The sequence below is a fragment of the Pseudorasbora parva genome, chromosome 4 (genome assembly GCF_024679245.1).
Source record: "Pseudorasbora parva isolate DD20220531a chromosome 4, ASM2467924v1, whole genome shotgun sequence".
Lineage (NCBI taxonomy): Eukaryota > Metazoa > Chordata > Actinopteri > Cypriniformes > Gobionidae > Pseudorasbora > Pseudorasbora parva.
In genome coordinates this window covers 51,417,080-51,431,323 of record NC_090175.1, presented here as the reverse complement: position 1 = coordinate 51,431,323, position 14,244 = coordinate 51,417,080, and the positions used below count along the sequence as shown (strand labels likewise).

The 14,244-nt window shown below is 39.3% G+C and overlaps 1 protein-coding gene across 2 annotated transcripts in view; it reads right to left on the bottom strand.

Moving 5' to 3' along the window:
• Nucleotides 1-13,973, bottom strand: part of klf7a (Kruppel like factor 7a) — a 41,715-nt gene extending 27,742 nt beyond the window's left edge. Inside the window, exon 1 of one of the 2 annotated variants that reach the window (XM_067442186.1) lies at nt 13,589-13,973. In XM_067442186.1, the coding sequence (XP_067298287.1) occupies nt 13,589-13,777 (189 nt within the window). In that variant the 5' untranslated portion in view covers nt 13,778-13,973. The remainder of the gene's footprint in view (nt 1-13,588) is intronic. The other variant, XM_067442187.1, reaches the window with a different exon arrangement.
• Nucleotides 13,974-14,244: the final 271 nt, after the last annotated feature.

Genomic DNA, 14,244 nt, shown 5'->3' with positions numbered 1-14,244 from the left:
CAAACGCTGCCTACAAAAGTATTGCCTAATAAGGCAGCAAGGCAAGAAGTCACAGCCTTGGGACTGCTCTGGTTGTGCTGTATGTTTTTGATTCACTAAAAAGAATCGGCTCATAAGAGTCACTTATGTGTAAAGTCTCTGTTTATCCATGGTCCTCTTTGTGCAGTGAACTGTTGACAACTCTCACTGCAAGATCAGCTGATTTCTATGGTACTAAGTCAGTGTTAGCGACTTTCCATTGTTTCAGGCAGTTCAGCACAATACAGCAATAGTGCCAATATAGTGGCATGCTAAAACCCTCAGGTTAGAGGTCACTGCGTGGGTACAGAGCCCCAGTCAGACGCTTCATCAGCAAAACTGTCAGGCGTGCAATAGCGCTTTGTGCGCTCCGCAACCTAGCACCTCGCCAGTGTTCTCTCCGCGTCCGCTCTATGCGTCAAGGCCTTTGTTACTCTAATTGTCAGAGGGAGTTCATTTGAATATGAATTAGTGTTGACATTTTCCCTCGCAATGATTTGAGTGGAAGCTAAAAGGGAGTAGGCGCCTTGATATCAGCACGTCGTATTAATCCACAAAAATTGTGCGAGGGCTAAATCAGGATTTACAAAAGAACAAACATTAGCGGTGGTGCCTCGAAAAGTCAATCCAATATATTTTTCATTGATTTGAATGCTTGAACCATGCAGCGATGCTTCTTGAAGGAAAATAAAGGATGTTTTGCCAGAGATAATCCGAGCGACAATGCGACAGAGCGCGGTACGGGATTCACTATCTAGCTTTAACAGGATTTGGTTGTTTATGTGTTTATGGGTTGCTTACGGGCCGCAGTCTGGCAATGCCAGCTAATCTTATCAAGATCCACCAATTTTCATTAAAGCACTCATAGAGCATTAAGTCCCAGCGTGAATCCATTGATAGCGGGGGAGTGAAGGGGTGTTGCTCATTTTAACTGAGGGTTAACAGCTTGTTACCATACAAGGGGCGGGTGTCTGCCCTGAGGACGGGGCGACCTGTTGTGGCACGAGGCAGCGGGCCTAATCCTCATAATGAGAGCCACATAGACAAAAGCATTAAAGCATGGAGGGAAATGTGGATAATGGGTAAAAAAAACTAGGCTAGCATATATTAAGATATTGCTTAATAAGCTAAAGGGAAATATTTCTCAGAAAATTTGATGTGTAGATTAGATTTATGATCTCTATTTATGATTTAAGTCTCAGCTTTAACAATGTAAGCAACACATTTCCACCCAGTTTTCTTGAACTGCATTCTATAATCGGAATTATGATTCTAATTTCTCTTAACATTTCCGGTACCAAATGGTTCAATCAATGATTCTGCTGGTACTTCTACAGATTAAGTATTTGATTTAAAAAAATAATAATTTTAATAGCAATTGAAATTGTTTCAATAAATGAATTAATTCAAATTAAAGTGATAAATTAATACATAAATGCGTAAAAATAATTCTTGAAAAACGTGAACACACTTTTTAAGCAGCCGAACAACATTTCTTAATGTATTACTGACAAAATAGGGGGGAAAGGTTCTGAGAAAATAATAATAATTTTTTTTAATACTTTTACATGATTTTAAAAATCATAAAAATCATCTTGTCAATAAAACAGATTATTGAAGTATGTTTTACATGAAAATATTAAGACTTTCTACTTTCAAGTCTAATTTACTGTTTCTTACCGAGTACCTTAGGGTGAAAAAAAAATAAAAAAATAGATGGGAGGAAAAAATATGTGGTAAATCTTTTGCATTCCCCCGAGAAACGTGTTCACTCACAAAGAACACAAAAGTTTTGCGAGCAAACGCAAACAAGTTTCTCAGGGGAACGCAGAGGTTTTGCAAGTGAACGTAAAGTTTCTCGGGGGAGATCGCAAAACTCTCATCTCATATTTTTTTCACCACCATGTCCCCTTAGGGGCTCTGTGGATGTTTGCATTTCTTTGTGAAATTTACTAGCAATTTCTGAGTAAAAAAGTTTCAAAATAAATCCTACGCCATTTTTTTTTTTCCAGAGTACATACACTCCGTGTAAAAAAGTAATTGATTTGAGTAATCTAGTCTCATTTGACATTGTTGTATTTTATCAGCATTGTACGGCCATATTGATCAGCCACTAGTCATTTTCTGATCGTATCATTTCGAACATTGTCCCATAAAGGCAAAATGCCCATAACAATAAATAAACGATTGTACACCAGAGATACAGGCTACATATCTTACCTGCGCTAGTCAATACGCTTCTCGAACCCATTCAGATTAACTGTGTAGTCCAAATTTCGAGTGAGAAATTGACAACTGCACATCAGCGTGAACCATGAAGATTCTCCCTGGTGTCCTACTCTCTCCTCCTTTTGATTTGCATTACAAAGGGCAGGATCAAAGGGCTCAGGTTGGGTAAGCTGGCAGTGAACATCCCTCTACAGCGAGCCATTGTGTTGTTATGCAGCGCACATTCGACACAGTGCAACAGGCCTGGTGTGGGGAGATTCCCAGTGCGGCTCGGATGAATCCGATGCAGCTTTTAGTTTTGGCCAGTTTCTGACCAAAAGACAGTTTTTTGGGGTGTAATGTGGTGATCGCACAAAATTCTTTGGCGGTGTGCTTGCATGCAAGTTATAAATAATGAATAGGTGATTTCACACATTCACATGCCTTTTTTCGTTAAATTACCAGTATTTTTCTCACATGGCAAACATGGCAAATGTTCCATATTGATATGTAAACAGCAACATAAGAAGTAGCCTGACATTTTATGTTAAATTGCAGTACAAATGTCAGGCACTGTGTTTGAAATTCTCACCCATTTTCTTACACTAGACGCCACAGCTGGATCTGAATATGTTCTTGATTCAGGGTATCTGCAAGTTTAAGATTTAAATTCAATATTCACTTCTGGTTTTACATACAAGGCTTAAACCTAGTCCCATACTAAAATGCTTGTTTGAGATGTTTTAACTGAAAGCAAACGTGCACTGATCTTAAAATATCTCAGTTCCATTGTTCGGTCTCAAAATGCACTCCAGTAATGTTTTTTTTTTTATAAGGCACATTTACAAAAGCTACTTACATGTCCTAATTGGACTAAGGCCTAATCCTGGCTTAATCTAAGCCATGTCTGTGAAACCAGGTTTAAGACTTTAATACAATAATTTAACAACAATAATGAAAAAAAACAACCACATCAATAATCTAGATGGTAGATTAAAAAAATATTATTTTAGAAACAGATGCAAAGGCAGTACTTTATCTGAACTGGAGTACAGTATTGTTTAATAGTTTGGAGGAACTTAAAGAATTGAATTAAAAATTGTATTCAGCAAGGATACATTAAATTTATCAAAAGAGAACTTTGCTAATCAACAAATATCCTGGGGGGAAAATACACCACAGTTTCTATGAAAATATTAAGCAGCAGAAAATCAGCATATTAGAATGTTTTCTGAAGGATCATGTGATGCTGAAGACTGGAGCAATAATGCAGCTTTGCATCACAGGAATATATTACATTTTAAATATATATTAAAATATAAAAGAATTATTTCAAATTGCAATAATATTTCCCAATATGTCAGTTTTTACTCTTAAACTGTTTATTTTTCATCAAATAGATGCAGCCTTGATGAGCAGAATACATTTGAACAGGCGGTGATATTTAACATGGCTCTGAGGGAAATTTGACCTAAAAACAAAAACATTTAAGACTTTTCTTATTGCAATTTAACAATTTTTATGTCCCTACATTTTAAAGATCCATTGTATGGTACCATCCAGAACTGTCATTTCTCGTGAAACTGGCTATATTTTAGGCAATTTGAAATCAGCAGAAGTCTATCAATTCCAAAATCTACTGGCATCCTTGAAAATAAAACGTGTTATGTTTGCAATGCTTAAATGTGAGTATGTTTATACTTGTATACCTCACCACAACTGCAAATGAATACCTCTCTCCTCAGTATAACATTATTTTGATCTATCACATACTGCCTAAAGGTTGGAAGTGTTGTAGTAGTACGCACACGCACACACACACACGCACACACACACACACACACACACACACACACACACACACACACACGAGCCAACTGCAAGCGGACACACACCTCAAGGAAGCGCAGAGCTGCCGTTTTCATATTCCCTCCATCTCAGGGAAGTGCGACAGCCCCCGCCTTCCCTTCCGTGGTGAGTTCATTGAGTTCAGTCCATTAAGGCAGAGCCGCTATAGCCTACTTACTGTGGCCATTTTGAGTTATCGCAAATAATTTACAGCCAAGTTTGCGTTGTCTTCAAGAGTGGACTGAGAATGCAAGATGGTGTCCAGACATCTCGAAACTCCCACTCTTGGACCCGTTTACTCATGCTGACCCTTGTATGCGATTAACATGCCAGCTAATGGAGGACAGTGAGTCATGCTTTCGGTGGCAACGCTAGCCTATTGTTCTTGAGGCACGTGGGTAATGTTTCAACCTCCGCGGAATGAATATGAGAGTCCGAGCCAAGAGTGAAAGCGAAACCTTGGGATTTGAAATGGAGAGGGCGATCTTTTCACACCTGCTTGAGTTTGCGGCTCCACATCTGCTGTGATTCAAATGACTCATAATTGGATTAATTAGAAGTAGATGATTAAATACCAAAAAGCCCTGAGCACAAAGCCCTTTAACAAGAACAGGGGAACTAGATACTGTATATTTGGACTTCTAATGCTTTTAAAGACATCTGCATGTTCATACTAAGAAATAAATGAATGAACGAATAACAACAACTACAACTTTTGATTTCAAACGAACACAGCACAGGCTCTAAACATATGTAAATGACTACACAAACTAACTTAAAGCTGGTCTCATTTCAACTATTACTCACTCCCACAGGTATTTCTAGCAATGCATCCCAAAATAACTTCCGACCCAAATAGCTCTCCCATGCTAAAACAAAGACAAACCTCCTTATGCCACAAGAACTGGTGTGTACAGGCGCTATACTAAAGAAGAATTAGGAGAACTGATGGTCTCTGTTTTTTCCTATTAAAAAGTATTTATAAAACACAATGTGTGATGAATGCCAAAGCTGGATAAATATTAGTCTAGACTTGCTTTTGGTTGATTAACTTGAATAACCGGCTGCTGTGAAAGTGCATTAAACATAAGTGTAATTATTAGTACAAAGCAGTTTTATAGAGAATATTCTCCATATACATGATGACTTGAGATAATCAGGATTATTTTATTCTATTGACATGCTTTTTTTATACTAAAAAGTGATCGAACCAAGGATTTTCTTTTAGCTAGCAGAAACCAAAATTGTTTTGTTTGGCTTTAAATATTAAAAACATTGCCTTGTTCAATTGTTTGTGAGTTTTTTGATTGTTGCTGTATAACTAAGAACACACTGCTATGTTGTGCAATCTTGACACAAACCAATTCTTGACTGATGTACATCCAAATTTGGACAGTGCTTTGCCAGCCCTCCTTTCACTTCCTCCAGTGAGCAGCAACTGCAAAGCAGTCAGAAAGAAAGAATGTGTTTGCCTGCTTCAGCATAAGGGATGGGGTGGTGATACTGAGTATTGCTGTATCCAGGTGTTACAATGCAGGCCCAGTACTGGAGCCAGGCCAGGTCATGTGGGCCTCAGACAACGGTAACTTGGAGCATATGGAAATACAGCTGGCTTTGCATATATGTCACGGCTGAGTAAGTCACATATGCACACACACACACACACACACACACACACACACACACACACACACACACACACACACACACACACACACACACACACACACACACACACACACACGCAGTAGAAGTGCTGAGCTCAGCAATGTTTCGTCGAGAAATCCCTCATCTGACACTCGCGTGCATGCACAAATTACCACTTGCATGGTGCATGCATACAGCATGATGGGCTTTCAAACATGCTTTTCCACACAAAAAAAATAAAAATAAAATATATATATATCACAAAACTGCACAATGTAATGTGCAAATGCCCCATTATTGTAACAAATGCAAAATGCATGTTTTTTTGTAACATAAATGATTCAATGGACCAGTCCATGAGATACAAAAAGATGAATTTCTCTCCACTGCAGAATAGCGCTCAACTCTATGCAGCAATACGGAGTGATTGATTGAAGCTTGCATAAACCTTGATAAACAACGCCTCTTGTCGCTTTAAGTTTCATGACCCATTTTGAGGCTGAAACGTTGCTGGCGGTGATTGATGGCTTCTGATGAAAAAAGAGAAGAAAAGCGATGGGATGTTTACAGAGAGAATATTGTCCTTCATTGTATCTCTCAAGGTCTGTTGGAAGACTTTCTCCGGAGGTATCGCAGGAGACGCTGGCTGTGAGATTCTATGCATACAATGACCGATGAGGAGAACGACGCCAAAACAAACAAGTGCAATAGCTGGAACAAAACGTGGTTCCTTAGCAACACGTTCTTTAATAAACCTGCTGTCAATGGCAAACAACGCAATTAAAAATGAGGGACTGTTTCAGCTTGGACAGAGTAAGAGATGTCATAATATCACTCTGAAATCAGAGTCATTTTTGGTGCGATTACATGTAGAATATAGGTGTTACTTAAAGAGATATTTCACCAAATGTTTTTAATAGCCATTTACTCATCCTTATGTCATTCCAAACCTGTATTTGTTTTTGTTTTTTAAACAAACAAGAATGTTTTTGTAGAAACTATCCCTTCAACAATAAACTTTTTGACTGATTTAATTAGAATTTACATGCCTTTAAAGTCAACAAAAATGGTTAACAACCCAACTAAAACACACTGCCATTACAGAATCCATTCATTCTGTAATGTCGCATTTTAAAGTGAACTTCCAAGTTCCTAGTTATTTTTTTAGTAAAATTAAAGACAAACACTTAGGCATAACTTGCACCAATAAATTGTGTGCAGGAATGTGCTCACCAAGGCTGCTATTTGATAAAAAAAAAATATTTTAAATAACTTTTTAATTTGTGATGTGAAGCTGAATTTTTAGCATAATTACTCCAGACTTCAGTGTCACATGATCCTTCAGAATTTTTTTTTTTTTTTTTTAAGATTCTTTGATATTTTTTTTGTTACAAAGTAAAAGTCTTTACTGTCACTTTAAAAAAAAAAAGTATGCATCCCTGCTGAAAAAAAGTATCAATTTTCTTAATCTTAACGACTCCGAACATTTTAACCATGTGTACGGTAAAAAATAAGGTCAATTTTGATTCCATGTTGACTTGAAAAGACCAATCTTCCTGAAACTTTCCACATGAAAGTGAGACTATTTGCATTTCATATGCACATTATTGCCGATTCATTCCCTGCCCTGTGCCGCCTTGTAAAAGTTTTACATTCTATCTTAAATGAAGGGAAAATCGCTGTCAAGCTGTGCGCGAGAGTGAAAAAAGAGCTCAGTTCTACTCGGCCTGTTAATCAAAGCCTTGAGTGCCAGTGCTGTGTCTCACGTCTGCGCTAGATTCGGGACTCATACATAAAGATGCTCCACTTCACTTCTTTCCCCTCGCTCCGCAGCTCTGGGTGCTGACACTTACTCCAGAGGCCTTCGACAAATGAGTGCACCATCTCCCGTCTCCTCTTTCATCAGACGCTAACCTTTTCATCACCCTTCAATGTGGCAGCCATCATGGGCAATCATCTGGCCCCAGTCAGATTAATGATCTCGGTGCCTAGAGTGGGTTGCCTACTCACTGCTGTAGTGCAGGAGTCTAATTGGATTGCTAGGGGTCAGCTTGAGTATTGTTACAGGGTGACCCTGACAGTTGCTCTTGAGCTCGGCATTGGGAGGACCGTTGTCATTGTTAAGAGTCACATGCGACAACATAAACAAGTGCATGCGAGTTTGTGACGCAAATGAAGGAGGAACGTATTAGATACTCTGACACAAATGTCACTGGTGATGGTGGAGCTGTGGCCTATGGGTTACAGGACAACGCTAGAGTCGTGATGCAAAGAGAGTCCAGCCTAATTCAACTGCCCCATCAAACTATCACCCGAGAATGCATAGACATGCCCCCACATGAAGACTGGAGTAATGGTGCTGAAAATTCAGCTTTGCATCACAGGAATAAATAACATTTTAAAATGTATTAAAATCGAAAAAAAAAGGTATTTTAAATTGTATTTTTTTTTAAATTATATTTGTAATAATGATCAAATAAATTCAAACTTTTGAATGGTAGAGTATATGTCATAGGTTCATTACATAATACGTTTTTAAAAATTTGCGTATAATCAAATTCATTTTTTTAAAAGAAGTAAGCATTCATGCTGCCTTTAAATTAAGTTTATCCAACTTGAAATGTAAAGTTGTACTAAGTGACAACTTTGATATTTGAGTTGACTAAACTTAAAATTTCAAGGCAGCACGACCACTTCCAGCGACAACTTTTTTTTATACTGTGAAAATAAAGATCAAAAACAGCATGCGTATACTTTGACAAAACCCACTGAATCTAATATGGGTCATGTTGACACCTTTGCATTCCTTTAGTATTTTTGGGGTCGTGCATTCTAGGGTTAAAAACAAAATTCACGTCACAAGCTTGCAAAACCGCCTACCAAGTACTATTTATGATGAGTGCTGCATAATCTGCGAATTATTAGAAGCTGGCGAGTGTGTCATGCAAGAGCAGAATGCAACCACATTCTTAAGTAATCTTGAGAAAGCGCCATATGTCTGCTTTGCAGGAGCCAAGACTACTGATGAAACAGGCTCTGTTTTTTACACCTGAAATCCACCCGCAGAAGTGAACCTGTCAGAAGGTACAGCGAGACATCTCGATAGAGGCACTAATGATATCTCTGCATATTTAAAGATGCTTCACCTCTTATAAGGCCCGTTTCTCGCTCGAGTCAACCGTCTTAGAGCAGTAGCCATGCGTTCTGCATGACAACTATATTGCAATAACTCCCAGAATTGACTCATGAGATGGAGAGCGCTATCTCTTTGTCATTTTCAATTACTGATGCTTGTCAGTAGCAATGGGATCAGTGCACTGATGTTATCGCAAGCAACCAGATCATTTCAGCTCCATTACACGGCATGTTATCCAAAAATCTGTCGCTGGTTTCGATGATAAATGAGGACTGTGATGTAGTTAATATGAGCCAGCACATTTGATAATGTAGAGGACTCAATCTCAGGGCCGTGCAATCAAGTGAAAAGTGTGAATGGAATCACTAAAGGGTGCGAATGGACTCATTTACGGATGCATATTGGTTTGGAATAAGCATTTACGATGGTTAATGGTGTCTCAATAACAATATGTGAAAAAAGTCCCTTTTAGTATTGAAAACAAGTCAGCCAGAGGACAGCCGTCTCATTTTCTTCTCACTAAACAATGAGTCCATAAATTATTGTTAAGAGGAAAAACTGTGTATTTTACTAAATGATCCATATGGTCTGTCTCCCAGCATGAAGACATGGCCCACGGAGCCGTGTGATCCGGAAACCTCTTTAAGATTTCACGGTGATGTGGCTGGGTTTGGCTCTCTCCGGCGGGCCGACTTGCACGCTGTAAGAAGGCAGCTGTGGCGCTGAGAGAATTACATAACACACATTTCAGCAGTCATCGCCTACAGTAATGGGAATCCGCTCGGATCCATGGGCCTAAACAAGGGGGTGGATATGCGAGAGCTCGCAGCCACTGCCTGGACTGGCCCAAGCTATGGATGGCGTGCAAAACTAAGTTTCGATGCATCCAAGAATGGGAAAGTAGGTTTCGTCTTTTTGGTATTTTTTCCTTCCGGCTTCTAAGCAGCCAGGGTTTCGGAGTGGCAGAGACTGCAGCACGGAATATGCATGCTTGGCACTTTCGCTCAATGCCTCCTGTCAATCCTCATAAGCATGCAACCACAGGAGCCGCTCTGCAGCTCGGGACACAGGGCTGTGACATAGGATAGATTTCAATGGGGGAATTAGAAATGTGATAACATTTTTGTTTTTTGGGGTTGTTTAACTGTGTGGCTTTGCATCAAGGTTTGGGAGCTGTGGGTTAAAAAGGGTTGGTTTATTCTTGGACTTTTCCTTGGGGCATTTAGTCAAGAAAGCAACGTAATGACTTTAGAGGAGCGTTCCTGTAAGTAGTTGACACTGTGAAACGCACAATGTGCTGCCTTAGCACAGTGCATTAGGCTCTTTGGAGAGTCATTACAGTATCAGTTACAGAGTTTGCCCTGGCCTGAGGCTGCAAGAGAAAAAACGTCTGGTGGATCCGAACGCGCAAAGATTCAAAAGTGCAAAAAACATTTTCTTAAGCACATCCTGATTTCAATATAAGAATCTCTTATAAAGAAGGGATCAAACATCCTTGCTGTGATTACAGTATTAGCATGTAAATTAAACATATTAAAGACCTTTCAAAGAGTTATAAATGTCCTTGTTGTGCTTGTCAGTCAGATATATCATTCTTATGAGTAGTTCCTTGCTTGCCATATGACAAATTGTGTAAGAACAGCTGGGAAGCACCATTAACTAGCACCATTAAATGATTGAAACCACATGCTGTGAGAAAAGTACTATCTCTGACATCCATTAAGACTTTTTCTTAATCTCATAAAGCAAATGCTACTTAATAGAGCTGAGTAACATGTCATAATTTTACTTTTACTGTTTATAACATTACATGATTAGTAAAATACAAAGTGGGACAAAACGGAGCAATTGATATTCACTGTTTAGAGTGAGTTGTATTTAACTTTTTGTAGTTATAAACATAATAATACGAGAATTCATAATTGCATAATCTTTTGGTTCGCATTCATCAATTTCCAGTTAAAAAGAAAACAATAAAATAAAATCTCGCATTAGTAAAGCATTTAATTCAACAGTAAAATTAAGTTAAAAATAGAATAAAAATGAATTGCATTAGTTGTCCGTTTTTGTATTAGTGGTGGGATCACTCAGTGACTCCTTCTGCCGGTTACGTCGGTTCGCCAGTTGGTGACATGACGACAAGTGACTGTATGAGTGAGTCAAGGAATCATTCATTCAACCACTACGTTCAAAAAACTTGGTTTCATTCAGGAACTAAACAAGTGATTGCCTTTATGAATGATTTGTTCAAAAACACTCCAGTAATGCCACTACTGTGTGTTTCAACATTTCTGCAGAAAAAAAGTAATGAGCAAAATTGTGTCTAAAATTGCTCATTAAATTCTAATTTATTAGACTCTTGTATAAAAGCAATATTACACTTGCAATCATGCTTTTTTGGGGGTGGGGGAACAGACCGTTTGCTCACGTGACATTGCATATCAGCCATACAAAAAGTTAGAACAGTGAAACTAGTATTTTAAAGTAGATATAACAGTACTGATATTGTGATAAAAGATTCTTGTCATATCATCCACTTCTAATACTTATTATTGTGGTTAAAGATCTCATAAAGGCATTCTTTTCCTTGCTCCCTACCACAACATGTTATTGCAGCTGCAAGCAAGATTTCAAAACCAAGTCTAAAAATATCAGACAGTTGAAATGAAAGCGACGAGAACAAAAGACATTTCAAGTTCCCCTAAGTCCCAAAATAGATGCTATAAGACAAAAGCACTCCAGAATAGTCTGATGTGCCACTGTATCCTGTGATTTCCAGAATGGTCATTCGGTTTCGATGGGGACAGACGCCATACCATTCACTGTTCCAATTTTGCAGTTACCCTTCTCCACAGGAGTAGTTGAGTCACACTGTCTCTTCAAGGTGAGGTATTTTGGATATCCTCTGTCATGGCTATAGGGCATGTGATGTTTGATGGTGGGGCTTCAGGCAAGGAACTTTTGTTCTATATTGAATCCTGCGAATACACAATCTCTCCTCATCACTTTTCAATAGGCCCTCACCTGACATAGCTGGATACTTGAGCCGTGTATTAAAAATTGAATTGGATTTTTCTTGTAATATCATATTTATGACCTGAAATGGCCTCTGAGGTCTTTGAGTGCAACGTGTCAGTGTGCAGACTGACATTTTTCTTAGCTAAAGTCAAGGTGTTTTTACACACAGACAACACACACCATCGCCATCCATCCACATTGAGTCAATTCTAAGCACAACCAGAAGAATAACCTAAGGTGAAAAGCTGCAGCGTCTAGAGAATAAGAAGTCTTGTAGGCCTAGCAATGTCTCTACTGTTCTGGCCTATTTTATTCCACTTACTATGGATTACATGGTTTGTGAGCAATATCCGCTGCTCTGAAGGAAGCCTGGCCTTTAGGATCACTTAGCACTAGATCACTAAGGGCACAGGAGCTCAATTGAGGTCAAATGTCAGTCTTTGAGCATTTCTTGTTCATATAAACCATTGAAAGTCAATAGCAAAGCCAAAAACTGGCTCCCAAGCTCTTACACACACACAAACAGCAGTTAAGATATCTATGAACTTTTTTTCTTCAACGTCGAGATATTAGGTTAAAAATTACACGAATGCACAAGTGCATATTGTAGTTTCTGTAGCTGGTTATCATTCTATAATTTTATCCCCATTGAAAGTACAAATGTTTGATTCCATATAGCTCATAACTACATGAATTTGCACGTGAACTGTCACTACGTGAAATTGTAAACACACCTGCATATATGAGCATGTAGTGTGATATATTGCAATACTGCATGACCATCTTTCAAAACTCAAGGTTAGGGGAATAATCAAATAATCCAAACAATAAACAATGGTACCAAAAGAAACCACCACTGCATGCATCATGTGGAGAAAAATGCAATCACAAACCATAGGTTAAGAAAAATGGCCGAGCAATCTAAAAATCAATGCACGTTGAGAAGGCAATGCACCGGCATCAATGGATGGACCATGCTTTGCCCCTTCAGCACTGCGGAGAGCTCAACTCTGCGCAAAGCATGCCTCCATCCAAGCGCTCGCGACGCACCACAGTCATTACTCACATGTGCACGGTGCAAACCAATTCTGTTCCCTAAATGGATTTCATAAATCTCAAATCGTTGTGAATGCACGCCGGTGCATAAACCAACGTCCATGTGGATGTCAGTGTGCTTTGTCCACGCGCCGCATGACTCCATCCTCGTGAATGGGGAAAAAGTGGCATTTGCATGAAACTGACTGGATTATACGTAAGATTCTACACAGTTTCATAGATATGCGCACTGTATACGTCTGCCATGCACGTTTAACTGCCAGACACATTATGAGTCAATCACGCGCGTACATTTATATATAATGCAGTAGAGTCGAGAGTCTGTGCAGTGCCGAGGGGACTGAAAAAACACTGATAGGACAGATGTAGATCTATTATTCAAAGAGTCTCTGTTTGTATTATTCAGATCTTAATTTCCCAGCTTGTTTAGCTACATTGCACTTAGCAAGAAGTAAGCTGCATGGCATGACAACATCAGATTAGTTCAACCACGTGGTATTTTAAAATGCATATGCAATACTAAAGACAAGTTGCAATTATGCAAAATTCTATAAATATTGTTTGTTGCGCCTGTGTAAGTTGCGCGCGCGCAATAGCGCACTGACACGCGAAAAAAAAGTTGGATAAATTGCAAAGACAGAGATAAAACCAATTCACCTGCTGCCAGTTTTCCTCCAGAGACGGCATCGCAGAGAAGTAGCCAGTGTCATGAACAAGCTGAAGTTCTTGAAAAATACTGTAACTGGCCAGAACATCCATGTCTGTGCAGCTAAACGGAGCGTTTGAGAGACTTTGATTCTCTGCGCGAGGAATCCGCGTTCGCTTCAGCGCGAGCGACTGAAACATTCAGATCAGTCACGAAATCCGAGACGTTTCAGCTCACTAAGGACACTAAAATATATTTAATAGTACAGGATCCATCCATCCAGGTTTGTTTGCTTTCCTCACAATGTTTCTGGAAGGTGAGCTGCAGGAGCACAGGAGCTCAAGCTCACAGGTTACTGTGTCAGTCAGTGTGGGGAGCCACCGTAGCGTCTGCGGATGCCCGCGAATCAAGGGGGCGTGCCTCTCTGTCAATCAACTTCGTGCGTAACCATACAAGGAAAAAAGGGACGACAACTTTGGTGGCTATTCAGAAAGGCGGAGCTAAGCTTGCATGGTGGGCGGAGTTCGATGCTGTTCTGGACCTATGATTCGTTCTCCTAATTGTCACTCACAACATACATGCCTTTGAAAGCGGAGCTATTTTTAGGACGCTATATAACACACGAATCAGCGGTCAAGCCTCATTCGAAGCTGGAGCTTCCAGAGAG